At 39.5% G+C, this 14,560-nt stretch overlaps 1 protein-coding gene and 1 pseudogene across 2 annotated transcripts in view; one reads left to right on the top strand and one right to left on the bottom strand.

Moving 5' to 3' along the window:
• Nucleotides 1-14,560, bottom strand: part of VPS13B (vacuolar protein sorting 13 homolog B) — an 818,081-nt gene that overhangs the window by 39,455 nt on the left and 764,066 nt on the right. For both annotated transcript variants that reach the window (XM_065895774.1, XM_065895773.1), the window contains exons 44-53: nucleotides 13,449-13,712; nucleotides 12,689-12,772; nucleotides 12,336-12,511; nucleotides 11,751-11,921; nucleotides 11,194-11,395; nucleotides 9,887-10,075; nucleotides 7,137-7,283; nucleotides 4,611-4,894; nucleotides 884-1,011; nucleotides 487-686 (exon numbers count right to left, since the gene is read on the bottom strand). In XM_065895774.1, the coding sequence (XP_065751846.1) occupies nucleotides 487-686; nucleotides 884-1,011; nucleotides 4,611-4,894; nucleotides 7,137-7,283; nucleotides 9,887-10,075; nucleotides 11,194-11,395; nucleotides 11,751-11,921; nucleotides 12,336-12,511; nucleotides 12,689-12,772; nucleotides 13,449-13,712 (1,845 nt within the window). The remainder of the gene's footprint in view (nucleotides 1-486; nucleotides 687-883; nucleotides 1,012-4,610; nucleotides 4,895-7,136; nucleotides 7,284-9,886; nucleotides 10,076-11,193; nucleotides 11,396-11,750; nucleotides 11,922-12,335; nucleotides 12,512-12,688; nucleotides 12,773-13,448; nucleotides 13,713-14,560) is intronic.
• On the top strand, nucleotides 7,329-7,436 carry LOC136137409 (U6atac minor spliceosomal RNA; annotated as a pseudogene).

Raw genomic sequence — 14,560 nt, 5'->3', positions numbered from 1 at the left:
CCAGAGGAAGACAGAGACAAATCAGGACATCTGAACTGTTCAGGTTTTTAAAACTGTGCTTATATTTGCAAAGTTTCACGCACTACTAGGATTAATATGTATATTTTACACTTAGCAAATTTTCAGAAGAGGTGATTAATCTAGGGTTGACAATATAATTGTCCTAAGATCTGGAGAGTTAGATTATCTTCCATGTAAAGAAGGTTAACAATTTTATTTCATTTTTGACCTGGATTTAGACCCAAGATGGGCTTGCTTAACTGGTGCTCCCCTCTCATAAACAGTTGCAAAGTACGCTTTGAGATACATACTTGGGTTTGAGAATTTATAGCCCACTGAAGATGTAAAAGTGGATACACATGTGCCCTCACACAGAGACAAGACATTCAGCATTTAGAAAACTATGTTTAGAAACAGACAACCACCAAAACCTTAAAAAGGGACTGTTTCTTTGGGCTTTGGCAGGAACCCTCGCGGCTCACTGACCTGTGTTCCCTGATTGTTGATGTCGATGGCGTCGCTCCACTCACTCGTCGTTTCCTCCAGCAGTTCCACTCTCAAAAGGAGGCTGGGGAGTAGGTCTCTGGTCCTGCAGTCTGGATAACTGGAAAGCTGATGATACAGCTCATGATGAATTGAGCACTCAGGAGGAATTCTTCTGCAATAAACCTCACACTTTGGAGTATCTAAAATTGAAAAAAGAAAGGCATATGCAGACTTAGGCCTTGAGGAAAAAGACTTGGGGATACTAAACGTAATGGGGCAAGAGAAACTTCTCAGAGAAGCTCACTTTTATTTAAGGGTCACAGGTAACTACGAAGTCAAAAACCTCCAGAAAGAATATAGGTTTTGTATTATTTAAATTCAATACTATAACATATACCTTTAGTATTTTCCTTTATAAGTACTGTTACTGGACATCTGTTGTGGAAAATTATTCGAGGACTAGGGTCTTCTGAGAGGGTTAAATAAGTCACTCCAAAGTGCTCTTGATATGTCAGTGCTATAGCCCTAGAACAGAATCAAAGGATAGAAATGGTTTAGAAAAAAATGCATGCTTTCTCTCCTGATACATGTTTATTTGGATTTGCAATATTCAGAACCTCTATAACACCTCCTCTCTTATACATCAGAGGAAATGTTTTCCAGAGAATGGATGGTCATCCACTTATCTATCACCTGCCAAACACTAATGATAGGTTTACTAATTTTTTCTGACAGTAGTAAACATTTTTGTCATAAAATATTCAAAAAAATGTGAAAGATCATATACACACTACTATATTTAAAACAGATAACCAGCAAAGACCTACTGTACAGCACAGGGAACTCTGCTCAATTCTGTAACAACCTAAATGGGAAAAGAATTTGAAAAAGAATATGTATAACTGAATCACTCTGCTGTACACCTGAAACTAACACAACATTGTTAATCAACTATACTCCAATATAAAATAAAAATTAAAAAAATAAAGTTAAGTTAAAAATATAAATAAAATAAAACCCCCATAACTCCTACCACTCGGAGAGAATTACAGATATCCTTGTGCTAGCTTTTCCTCCTCAAAAGTGCTTGGTAAATTTTGGCAAAGGAGGAGTTGATGTGCTTCTAGAAGGACGACTAGAGAATCTGGGTACTTGCTCTTTTTTAATTCTAAAGGTAGGTATGCTCAATCTGTTTGTTGTCAATTTTTGCCAATCATCATGCTTTACAGGATCTCCATTTTGACTACGAAGAGCAAAGCTGTATTTACTATTTGGCCTCAGAGAAACTGCCGTGTGGCCGTAGGCTGACCTCTACAATGGACAGAGAGAAAGGCTCCAATTTAGACCTAGAGACTACCAAAAGTATTTCATAACAAAGCAGGAAAAAAAATCTCTCTGAAGCTTAAATTCTGTGGACCGATTGTTGAAATTAATCAAAGAAATCAGATATTTGCCAAATGTGGCCCTCAGTTTCCACTTATTATAAGGGGTCAATGACACACTAAAGAATTTCCCATTCATTACCTATTCTGCTCGCCAGTGTGAGTTCTTCCCAAAGCCTGTATATTTGTCTGAAATGTCAAGGTGAACTGTCGATTGGTATTTGGGGAAATCATATAAATAACTAACTAACACCGTGACATGTGCACTGCTGGACTGGGGGGAGGAGAGGAGATGGAACGCTCTCTGAGCGCCAGTCGTCTCTGCATTAGCACCGAAGTCCTTCTCCCAGCCTACCTGTGGAAGAGCTGGGTGAGCCAACCACAGAGAATGCTCTGCCGATAGCCAAGAGCTGGGACCAAGACTGAAATGTGGCACTTCCAATGTAATATCTAGCTTAATATGTACAGATAAAGATTTAAATTATATTAATAAAATCTTAGAATTTTAAACTTAATTTCTAAGTGTTTTATTTTACATTTTGTCTCTCAGTTTTAAAAATAAGTTTTGTTTTCTATACATAGGTTCACATTGCTTTCAAAAATACTTCCTTATTAAACTTACCACACTTAATTGATGGAAATGTTCTATATGTTGATTGTATCAACGCCAATATCCCGGTTGTGATATTATAAGTTGAGTTTTGCAAGATAGGGGAACTGGGTAAGGGATACATGGGACCTCTCTGTATTATTTCCTATATATGTATGTGAATCTACGATTATCTCAAAATAACACTTACTAGAGAATGGACTTGAGGATATGGGGAGGGAGAAGGGTAAGCTGGGACAAAGTGAGAGAGTGGCATGGACACATATACACTACCAAATGTAGAATAGATGGCTAGTGGGAAGCAGCCGCATAGCACAGGGAGATCAGCTCAGTGCTTTGTGACCACCTAGAGGGGTGGGATAGGGAGGGTGGGAGGGAGGGAGATGCAAGAGGGAAGAGATATGGGAACATATGTATATGTATAACTGATTCACTTTGTTATAAAGCAGAAACTAACACACCACTGAAAAGCAATTATACTCCAATAAAGATGTTAAAAAAATTTTTTTCGAAGTATGGTTGATTTACAATATTGTGTAAGTTTCAGGTGTACAGCACAGCAATTCAGTTATATACATATATTCTTTTCAGATTCTTTTCCCTTATAGGTTATTACGTAACGGTGAGTATAGTTCCCTGTGCTATACAGTAGGTTCTTGTTGGTTATCTATTTTATACATAGTAGCGTGCATATGTTAATTCCCAGACTCCTAATTTATCCCTCCCCCCACCCCGCTTTGGAAACAATAAGTTTTTTTAAATAAATTTATTTATTTATTATTTATTTCTGGCTGCATTGGGTCTTCGTTGCTGCACACGGGCCTTCTCTAGTTGCAGCAAGCGGGGGCTACTCTTCTTTGCGGTGCACGGGCTTCTCATTACGGTGGCTTCTCTTGTTCCGGAGCACAGGCTCTAGGTGCGCGGGCTTCAGTAGCTGTGGCACACGGGCTCAGTAGTTGTGGCTCACGGGCTCTAGAGCGCAGGCTCAGTAGTTCTGGCGCATGGGCTCAGTAGTTGTGGCTCACGGGCTCTAGAGCGCAGGCTCAGTCGTTGTGGTGCACGGGCTTAGTTGCTCCGTGGCATGTGGGATCTTTCCGAACCAGGGCTCGAACCCGCGTCCCCTGCATTGGCAGGCGGATTCTTAACCACTGCGCCGAAGTCCCAAGTTTGTTTTAATTAAAAATAAAAAAACTCACCACACTTAACTTCTCCAACCAGAACATAAGGACAAACATTCCTCTCGAGTTAGGGGTGAAAAGTGTTTATAAAATCATGGATGTTTGTGAGTGTTGTGAGAGAAGAAGGGATGTGTGTAGGGAACAGAGCCTTACTATTAAGGATAACTCGAGTCAGGAAGTTATCTTTTAAAATATTACTACTAGAAATCTCTATATACATCAAAGTTAAGATGGCTAAAATCTCAAATAAAGTCTATAAATTCATAATCACGAAAAAAGGTACCTCTCATAAGGTTACAATATGTTTTCTTTTGTACTTTTTATATATACCATAAATAAGTTATTCCTGACAGCTACAGAAAGGACATATTGCATGCAAAACGACCGCAAAATAAAAGTCCGGTATGAACAAACCATTACATGTCTCTGGCTTGATTCTGTGGTTGCTATTTGCATAATTGGTAATTGGTAATTGGAGTAACTTGCGTGCAGGAACAACCACAGAACAGAGTCTTCTGTGACTTGTGTTTATCTAAGTTATCTCTCTTAATGACTTGAGAAAAATTCCATTTTGAAGTAAAAGTAAAATATGGGAAAAGAAAAGGTTTTCCAACTTGACTCTCTCATATTTTAACCCTTATTTCTTATCACTTGACAGAGGCTAAGAAGCCATAAAAGAAGGTGATCTTTCATTATGATAGATTTCTGCTATTCTATGGTACAAACATCACATTTCCCCCTAGTAGAAGCTGCATAAGGGAGAAATCTCATCAGTAGTACACTGGGACAACCCATGTGTGATCACAACATTTGCCCAGTTGTATACAAAATCTAGAAGCCATGAAAAATAAAAGCAAAACCTAATTTTACGTGTGGTGAGCACTGCAAATATTCTCCTATTTCTCCCGGCACCTGGATGAAGCAAAGAAGGGCATTCACATAAATGTAAAATACCTGGTACAGAATCCATTTTCCCTATAGTTCCCGAAGGGCACTGACACACTCTGTCTGGGAAACTCTTGTCTAACTAGAGCTGGCAGGCTCCAGCACTGTGACCTGTCGGCAACTGCGGCAGGAGAGAAGGCCAGCAAGATCTGTTTCTGAAGCAGGGATGCATCCAGCGCTGACTGACTGATATCAGGCATTAAGTCCCAGCAAGGAAGGGAGCTGGATTTCACAGCAGGCTGCTCGCCACCTGGGCAAATGCTGAAAGTAGCACTGTCTGGAACATGAAAATACTGAAGAAAGAAAAGACAATGCAGAGAGAGCACAGTTACTACAGTCATACAGAGAAGTTACACTTTTTAAAGCACAGCTTCTGAGAAACCATAACATATAGTCTCAGGAGGTGGCCAGGTGGGGGACATGGGAATATTAGAAATCCTGTTCCCATGAGAAAGCTCTAATGAGACAATTACGAGGAGCAGGAAGAACAGGGTCGGCTTTTCTAGGCATAATGAAACATGATAAAACTGGTGTGACTTCAAAGGTGATGCAAAGTTCTCAATACCCCCAGGTACTGCAAAGAAAAGCCATGCCATGTGGTAGAAGCGTTGTTTGTTGGGAGGGAGTCCTCCTAGAGAGGTGTGGCTGGACTGAAAGGGTGGCACCCCGGGGGGACCTTGGGCAGAAGAGATCTGAATGAGATACAGAAGGGTAAACTGGGGGCTCAGAAGACAGATTTTTTTGAAGGCTCATCCTGAGGGAGCAGGAAACTCTGATCTCCAACCCTCTGTTGGAATTCCACATGGTTTCTGGCACATTAGAGAGTCTCAGGATTGTAGACATAAAAAGGGCCTTTAGAGATAATTTATTTGGCCCTCCTCTTTCACGGCCGAGGAAGCTGCTTCCCAGAGTGCAGATGATTTGTCCAGCATCACAAAGCCAGTGTGTGGCAAAGCCTAGCCAGCAGCCAGGCTTCCTCCTTCGCTCTTGGCTGTTTCTCCCACTGTCCCAGACAGTCTCCCTGAGAGGGTAGGGATTACCATGTCTTTAAACAATTCCCACACCTGCCTGAAGCAGGGTCGGGGTTGAAAAAGGGGGCCCCCTCAGCTGCAGAAAGGATGGGGGCCTTCCCCTTCTCTCAAGGAGCCCATTGTGATGCTGGTGTTGAGGTGACTGCTGGCAATTCTCCTTTCCTGAGTGCCCAGCCTTTTTACTCATATTACCTCATTTAACCCTCACCCAAAACCTGCAAGGAATGCAAAATTATGCCCCTCTTCAGATGAGGAAGTGTCAGTGTCGAAAACCCTGACCCAATGCCTCAGGAAGCCCTAGGGTGGAGAGAAGCAGGAAAATTATCAGGGCTCATGCTGGATCTTCCCTCAAATCCTCGCCTACAATGCAATTACTGTTGACCTCTACTTCCCACCAGGGTACTTCTGGTCACCTATTTATTTTATCAATACTTCAACGAACCAAGATGAAATTCTGTTACTCTGACATTTTTATAAATACTATAATGCACTGTAGGCTTAGAAGAATAAGACTTTCATCCTACTGTATTGCTCTAATGTAATTTTTAGGAGCTGAAAGTAAGGGCTAACAATAAATTCAGATGAAAGTAAAGAAAAATAATACTTTTCTATATGATGGTTTCAATAGCGTAAAACAATAGATACCACTTAGCATATTCTGTTTTCAAATCCTTTTAAAATATCTCCTTACTCTCTTAAAATAAAACTGTTCGTCTGAACTGTATAAAGAATTGAATATTGGATTCATTTGCCGCATATTCTGCCATAGAGACGTTACCATAAATGAGCTGGTACATTTTCACATTTCCTCTCCTCGTGGACACAGAGCTCAGCGCTCCCAGATCTGGGGCTCCGTTGGGGCTGAGCCTTCTTCACACAGGGCTCCTCCAGGCACGGTGGCCTGCGAGGCAGATGTTCTTTTCCAGGAGCCTCTGAGCCAGTCCTCAGGCCCGCTTCCTGCTGGCGGGGCCTTGTGTTAGTGAGCTCTGGCAGAGAGCGCTGCAGCCTCGGGGGCAGATGGGGCCGGCAGCACCCAGCTGCCAGTGGGTCCGGATCTCCTGCTTGGTAGGATGTCTCCTCATTAAGTACCTTGGAAGTGCTCACCTCACCATGGCATCCATGGTTTTGTTTTGTTTTGTTTTGTGTGTTTTTTTTTTTTGGCGGTACGCGGGTCTCTCACTGTCGTGGCCTCTCCCGCTGCGGAGCACAGGCTCCTGAGGCGCAGGCTCAGCGGCCATGGCTCACGGGCCCAGCCGCTCCGCAGCATGTGGGATCTTCCCGGACCGGGGCACGAACCCGTGTCCCCTGCATCGGCAGGCGGACTCTCAACCACTGCGCCACCAGGGAAGCCCAGCATCCATGGTTTTAATGAAAGCAAAAATAAATGAATTTTTACCTATATTCAGTGTTAGCTTTTGATTTGTTCCAGGTTAAAAAAAAGTTGATAATAATTATTATTCATTTATGAAAACTTAGACAAAACAATCATCTTTGAATTGCTTACCTCCTTTCCAGAGTGGGGTCTGGCGATAGATAACTGTGGTTTATAAAATATCTGATACGGTGTATTATTGATTATTGTAGTCTTGTCTTCAACCTGAATAATTTGTATGCCTTGCTGTACCATGGAGGAAATGCAGAACTGGCATAACTGCAGGACAATTGAGGAAAGAGTAATTTTTAAAATATTATATGGGTGTTGTATGAAAGGAGAGAAGGTTAGCACTCCCCTTGACAAGGATGGAAGAGGCGCATACAGTTAAGGCACTGCCACCTACTTCGTGGCATCTAACCACTGTTTTTTTGTTTATTCTGCCCAATCTTTAGAGTATTTTGACTCACCAATCATGTATTTCATCAATTAATGAAAATATTAACAACTTCTAAACAACAGAACATAATACATAAATTCAAATTAAATCTGATACTTAAGTGGGTGCTTCCAAAGGGAAAAAAAAATCATATGGCATATAAAAACCTCTTGATTATTTTTAAAAGTCATTTTATCCATTGGTTTGCACGGGACAGTATCAATTTTATCTTCTGTTCCAGAGGATTTAGTAGAGTTCCCTTTCAGTCTCAAAATTGTCTTGGTCCCTAAAAAGGGTCACTATTTACTCTTCAACTGGGTGCTTTAGCAAACCGGCTACTTTTCCTGTTATTGTATAGTGACAGAGACTTGTTTTCAAGTTATTAAACCAATTCCCTCACAAAATATTTATTTATAAAGCACTTATACATAAACAGATGTCGCTTATCCTTTTCAACATAAAGAACTCAATCCAGCATTCCCCTTCTCCTCATGCTCACCTAGCAGCTATCTCACTGAATGTGTACCTGGACCAAGGGGAGCTCTGAGAACTTAAATAATGATGACGACGTTGAAGAAAACAGTAACAGCTGACCCTCATATATTGCCTTCTTGTGCTCCACCTGCTGAAAGTACTTTATGCATATTAATTCACAGAATGCTCACTACACCCACATGGGGTAGCTACCATATTATCCCCATTTTACAGAAGAGAAAAAATGAGGCACAAAGAGGTAAGCAACTTGCCCAAGGTCACAAAGATAAAGAGGGTCTAAGGGTTGGAATTAGAAACCATGCAGACTGGTTCCCTGGTGCTGCTCTTAACCACGGTGTGTATCATCTCATTGTCCTGTCACATTGTATGAGGAACTGATGCTCAGAGAAGGTATTACTTGCCTGAAGATATCCATCTAGCAAGTGGTAACGTCAAGAAAGTTCTCAGAGTGTGGTCTGGGAACCCTTGGAGGAGATGGTCTAATTTTAAAATAATAATAAGATGCTATTTGTCTTTTTCACTCTAATTTTCACATGAGCATACAGTGGAGGTTTCCATGTCATATATGACATGTGATGTCATCATGCTTATGGCTAATGAAATGTATGTTTGTGAATTCTTGTGTTTAAAATTTTCTGTTTTAATTTCTAATTTGATAAATATCAAATAGACATAATCCACATAAACAAAAGGTTTTTTGGAGGTCCTCGGTATCTTTTAAGAGTGTAAAGGGGTCCAAAGACTAAAAAGTTTGAGAATCACTACTAGAGAATAATGAGATATAAATATAATAATATTATATTTTCCAACAGTTCATTCATTCCTTCACTAACATTTATTCGCACTTGCTGTGGCCACTTTGTGAGGTGCTGGAGGTACTGGGTGTTTGACTGTATATCATAACTTTTTTTCCAGGTTTTGATGGTAGTTCTCAACTTACAACTATTCAACTTTGGGTGATTCACGCTTACAGCTCTTTGCCATTTACACCCGTGTTACAGTATTTTGGCCGGCAGAGCATAAACATGTGTTGCCCAGACAACTTTGAGGAAATGGATACCAGCCTTGAATACCGAAGACCTACTACTTTGTATCAGAGAAATTTATTTTTAAAAAGTCACCAAACGACCCTAACTTTTCTCAGGAGGCTCTTTGAAGATGCCTGTCAAAATCTAGCTTCTCCCCAGAGAAAGGTCATTCTGAATTATACTACTCTGCTGAAGCATCCTTTCTTTTTCAGATTTGGGACAGCTAAAATAACGAAGATATCATTAAGTACAGCATGAGATTTCTACATGGTACACTATGATACTTACTTCATACATACAGTTTAATGTGATTTGTTGCTATATTATTCAGCTTAACTGGTTTTCATATACTACTTTAGAAAAGATTCATGTTGAAAAGCACACACCACTTATACTTAGTTCAATAACTATTTTTTTTCATTTTTTTTGGTATTCATCTTCATAACCTGAGTACCAGTCCGCTGTTCAATAATACAACTCCACAGCATTTCGCTCAGGGTGCCCTTTCCAGAAATATAACCTTTGCTGCAGGAGCCTTTGTCCTTTCACTCAATACTCAGAATGTTAGCAGCTCCACCTCCTGCTCTAAAACAAGGAGGCCAAGTACAACTTGTGGATATTTGGGAATAAGTTCACTTTTTTCCCCTACATACAATAAATCAAGTGACTGCTGAGTGTTCTGAAATAGAGAGGTTATTGGATAAACTATGTGACACAGCTTTTATCACTAGCAAAGGAAAAAAAAAAACGACTGTAGAACAGAGAGGTCTAAGAAATCACGTTACACTGTTAAAAATTGTTTGGAACAAGTAATACCAAAAAGGGATTAAAAAAGAAAAGGGTAGACTCATTTTAAACAGGTTGAAGGGATGGCATGCTATCCCCTGAGCCACACAGACTTTTATTGACTTTGATCTTACCTTCTGATGTCCTGGGAAAGCACCAAGTCTTATTTCGGCAGCAACAAACCCTTCTTCGTCCAATGACACAACTTCACCGTTACCTCCATCTTTCCACTTTGGAGATGTCAGGTTATGGACCAGTTTAATTGCTACTGACTTGTGCAGGGTGTTTGTATTTGCCCAGTATATTCCAATTTGAAAAGCTTCCTGGAAAAGTAATGCCTCAATTATAAAGTATTTTTCTTAACTTTGATATTTTTACCTCAATTCGTAGGAATTTTTTATATTATGTAATAGGTCTACTTAGGCAACCAAATCCCTTTTTATTTTGTAATGGCAACATACATTTTATTTTAGTTCCCAGTGCTTTCTCTGAATCACAATGGAATTCATATTTATTGAAGGAGGGAAAAAGAACATCAATCTAAACTGTGACTACCCTATATACCAAAGGCTTAAAAACTGAAGGTTTCATTTCATTTGACAAAAGAATAATATGCAACACTACGTACATGTAGGTCAACATCCCCATTCCTTAAGGTAACATCATATGATTATTTTTTTAAAAAAAGGAAAAATGCAATTGGGTAAAGATGTTTATAAACTGGAGTTCAAAAAAAAAAAAGGACTCTCAAATTATTCCCTATCAGGAAAACATTTTATCTAGAAATTCCTTGTACTCTATTTTCTTACAGATTTATGTGTCTTCTTGAACTGGGCTAGCCTTATCAAGAAAGTTCTCCTGTAATGGAATATAAAATCTTCCTACGAAATTCTGTTTTACAATTAAGTTTTTCTTCCCTTGTTATTAATGATTCTATGCTGTTATCACTAACGGGGGGCATCCATGATTATGGACAGGCAAGTCCACTTATAAAGGAAAAGGGGCCTTGACAAAAATAGCTGTTGAGAAATCTTTACCTCTTATCCATCTTACGCATCTCTGAGAGTTTCTGTAAGAACCACAAAAATATCTAGGGGGTGGGTTAGCACAGAATATGGCTCTATATTCTTAACATATCCTGAGCAGGCAAATCCTAATACTTGTCAAACATCCTATACACAATGGAAATGAGAATGTAACTAGTACAAGTTATCAAATTTAATGATAACTCAAGCATGAATACTGCTGATGGGGAAAAAAAAAAAGACATCTGAGATGTCTCTGAATATCAAAGAACATTCCATACCCTTTACATATGCATCTAGGAGGACAGTTTTCCACAACTGATTGATTCTGTTAAGAACATAAATGCAACCTCAGAATAAAAGCTGGTTGTTGAAAGGAAAGAATTCCTATTAGTTTAAAAAAAAACTTATAGTACCTGAAAATTAGGAGGGATAATAATTTTGCCAGCAGGAACCTGTAGAACAATCTTCTCTCCCTCAAACAGCCAGAGGTCCCACTTGGACTGATTGATGAGCAGGGCCCAGGGTAGCAGCTCTATCAACAAGGTCCTCACATATGGCTTCCAGGCTGACAGCTTCACTCGCATTGGGCTGTCCCACTGGCTCAGCTGCTCATTCCTGTGCCAAATACCACATCCAAGAGACTCAATGAAACATGATGACTTCAGGATTCATGAAATGTGTTTAAGGATTCCAGACACACAACGCTCCTGTATGACACCTCTTCACACCAGAGTCATGCAATGCTAAATTTGCATCCAGGAGAAAGAAACTTTTCATGCAATTACGTTCGAGATTAAGAATGAAGCAATCTACGGAATACATCTACTAGGTGATAAAAGGTCAGAATCTGACAGATACATGCAAACATCTTTTTTAAAATGTTTTTATGGTCTCTAAGATTTTTGTGAACGGTTATTTATTTCTTAATATTGAGAAATGTTTGTAGAAAAAGACTGCTAGAGAACATTACCTGTCAGAGTCCTTTTTATTATAGGGCCATGTGGGTTGAAGGGACTTTTCTGGCCCATAGAATTCGTCAAGGGTCTGAGTAACTGTGCCTCCGGGGTGTATCTTAGTGGCTATTTGCTTAATGAGGGATGTTGAGATGGGAACAGCACAATGTGAAGGATCATCTTCTTCTCTAGGAAACGGAAAGAAAAAACAAGAATGATTATCAGATGTATCATAGACCAATATTTTTTTTGGTGAGAGTGAGTCAATTTTTGGTGCTTTAGGGATGATGACACAGTTTGGGGAATTATCTGGGCCGTGGCCTTTCCTCCCCAATGCTTGGGTGGAGATCTCTTGTTCCTCTACAGAAATTATGTATCAATTACATTTTCTGATCATCCCTCTTATTTATATCCAAAGGGGCTGAATTTTATCTTAAACTGTAGAAGAGAATAAGAGAATACTAGGCAGGGCAATTTAAAAATAACATTCTCATAAGATAAGAAATCATACAAAAAACTCTATCCTTCCTTACCCCCTCAGTAGGACAAAGTTACTTTTCTACTGAATCTCCCTTAAGAAAATGTAAGGACTTTCCCAGTACCTTGCTTGAAATGTTAGGTGATGTACAAGGTCAGGTTCTATGTTTTGCAGTGGTTTTTCTTGTCCTTTTCCTGGAATAATTTGTGTTTCACTCAATCCCAGACTTCTTTTCTCCAAATGTATGATAATGGGGTCTGGAAGATGACTCCTCACGATAAAAAGAGGGCTGAACACAATCTATAAAAATAAAAGGACAGAACAACTTTCATATTTGCTTTGTTGCAGTATTCCAGCTGTTTGACGCTGAAACAAACTTGTAATAAATCTCTTCCCTGGGTCACTCTGACCTTAATTTATTTCAGAACAGGAAAGGTCAAAGTCATATGCCATATTTTAGGATTAGAAAGCACTTACCATTCGTTGTTGCACTTGAGAGCTGGGTTCTAAAGTCAAAACTGTGCACCAGACATAAATAATAGAACTGTTTGAAGATGGCACCTGCACATGAGATAGAAAAGGGTTCTATTAAATACTAAACAGTTTACTAATTAATCAAAATAAGGCACAGATATAATATCCATCTGGAGGATACAAAAAGTTTAAAGTTACAGAAAAAAGCCATTTAAAAAAAAAGAATAAGCAAAAACAGACTTCATTATGGCATACAGTGAATGTGCAGTGAGTCAATGGGGCCAATTCTTTCCGTAAAGATGAAGGGATTTGTATGTGGAGAGACTGATATAAGAGTGAGTGGGAGAACAAAAGAGAGGATTTGTCCTTTATGGGAATGAAAGTGATGATGGTGGAGATTGAGAAAGAGATAAAAAAGTAGCAGATCATCATAAGGCTTCTCAAGTGGGGAGGACACCCTTTATTCCCTCCCGTCCCTCCAAAGCCCTTGTGCATCAGAATCTTTTTCAAGATATAAATCATCTCCATCTGGGAGGGGTAGAGTCTTGGCTACGAGAACGACTGGAACTGATACAAACGTGTTGTCGTGGGATGGGGACGAAAAAGTTTGAGAAATAATATTCAAAGCCTTTTTATACTATTTCAGGCCTCCCCTCTTTTGTATATATCATTTATTAATAAATTAAGTGCTGTACTGAATAAAGAACGTAACGAGAAATTTAACACTTTAAAGCTGCTCTATTCTGGATTGTACTACTTATACCTGAATGACAACACTATACTCAGGGGTCTTGGATTCCAGACACACGTCTCTCGACCAATCTTCATCTCCTTTGGCCTTCACACACAACTCGGTCAGTTCGCTGTCTTCTAGTATGTATGAAGGCAATTTCCGTTTGGCTGTGAGGCAGTCAAAATGTTCTCGGACCACAGCTTGTCCGTCTTGACCAATGTAATGCTGAACGACTTTGAGTTCTATGCTTTGAGACAAGTAACTACAGATAACCTGTCTTCCACAGATGATAATCTGAAAGACAATCAATCAATCCATCAATCAATAAGACTTCATCAATTCAGATTCCATGAATTGGAAACACAGGGAAACCTTGGAGATACGGCAGGTTTGGTTCCAGATCAACACAATATAGCAAATATTGCAACAAAGGGAGTCAGATGAATTTTTTGGTTTCCCAGTGCGTATGAAGGTTATGTTTACACTATACTGTAATCTATTAAGTATTCAAAGCATTATATCTATAAACATTTAAATACATTAATTAAAAAATTTTTTTTGCTAAAAAATGCTAACCATCATCTGAGTCTTCGGCGAGTTGTAATCTTTTTGCAATAGTAACATCAAAGGTCACTGATCACAGATCACTGTAACAAAGATAATAATAAATGAAAACGTTTGAAATATTGCGAGAATTAGCAAAATGTGACACAGAGACACGAAGCGAGCCAATGCTGTTGGATTGCTTGATGCAGCGTTGCCAAAAACTTTCAACTGATGAAGGGTTGCCACAAACTTTCAACTGATGAAAACGTAGTATCTGCAAAGCTCAATAGAGCAAAGCACAATAAAACAAGGTATGCCTTGTTCAGACAGAGTAAACTATGCTGATTTTAATGGAAAGAAAATGAAATCGTTAGCTTATTTAGAGAGTACAAGAAGAAAAAGAGGCTTCCAAGAAGAGAAGGGACTTTGCTTTGGTCACGTTGAGTTTGCAGAATTCAAAGGACAGACATGTAGGCAGGATCCGTGCCCAGCTGCAAAGGCTGGTCATGTGCTTGAGAGTGAAGGTGGGACTGGAGATGGAAGACTTGTGAAATTAAAGCCTCACAAATGTGTGCGGACAGGAAGACAGTTTACCT

The sequence above is a fragment of the Phocoena phocoena genome, chromosome 17 (genome assembly GCF_963924675.1).
Source record: "Phocoena phocoena chromosome 17, mPhoPho1.1, whole genome shotgun sequence".
Taxonomy (NCBI): domain Eukaryota; kingdom Metazoa; phylum Chordata; class Mammalia; order Artiodactyla; family Phocoenidae; genus Phocoena; species Phocoena phocoena.
The sequence above is the reverse complement of the archived record's forward strand: the minus strand, read 5'-3'. Positions and strand labels throughout refer to the sequence as shown.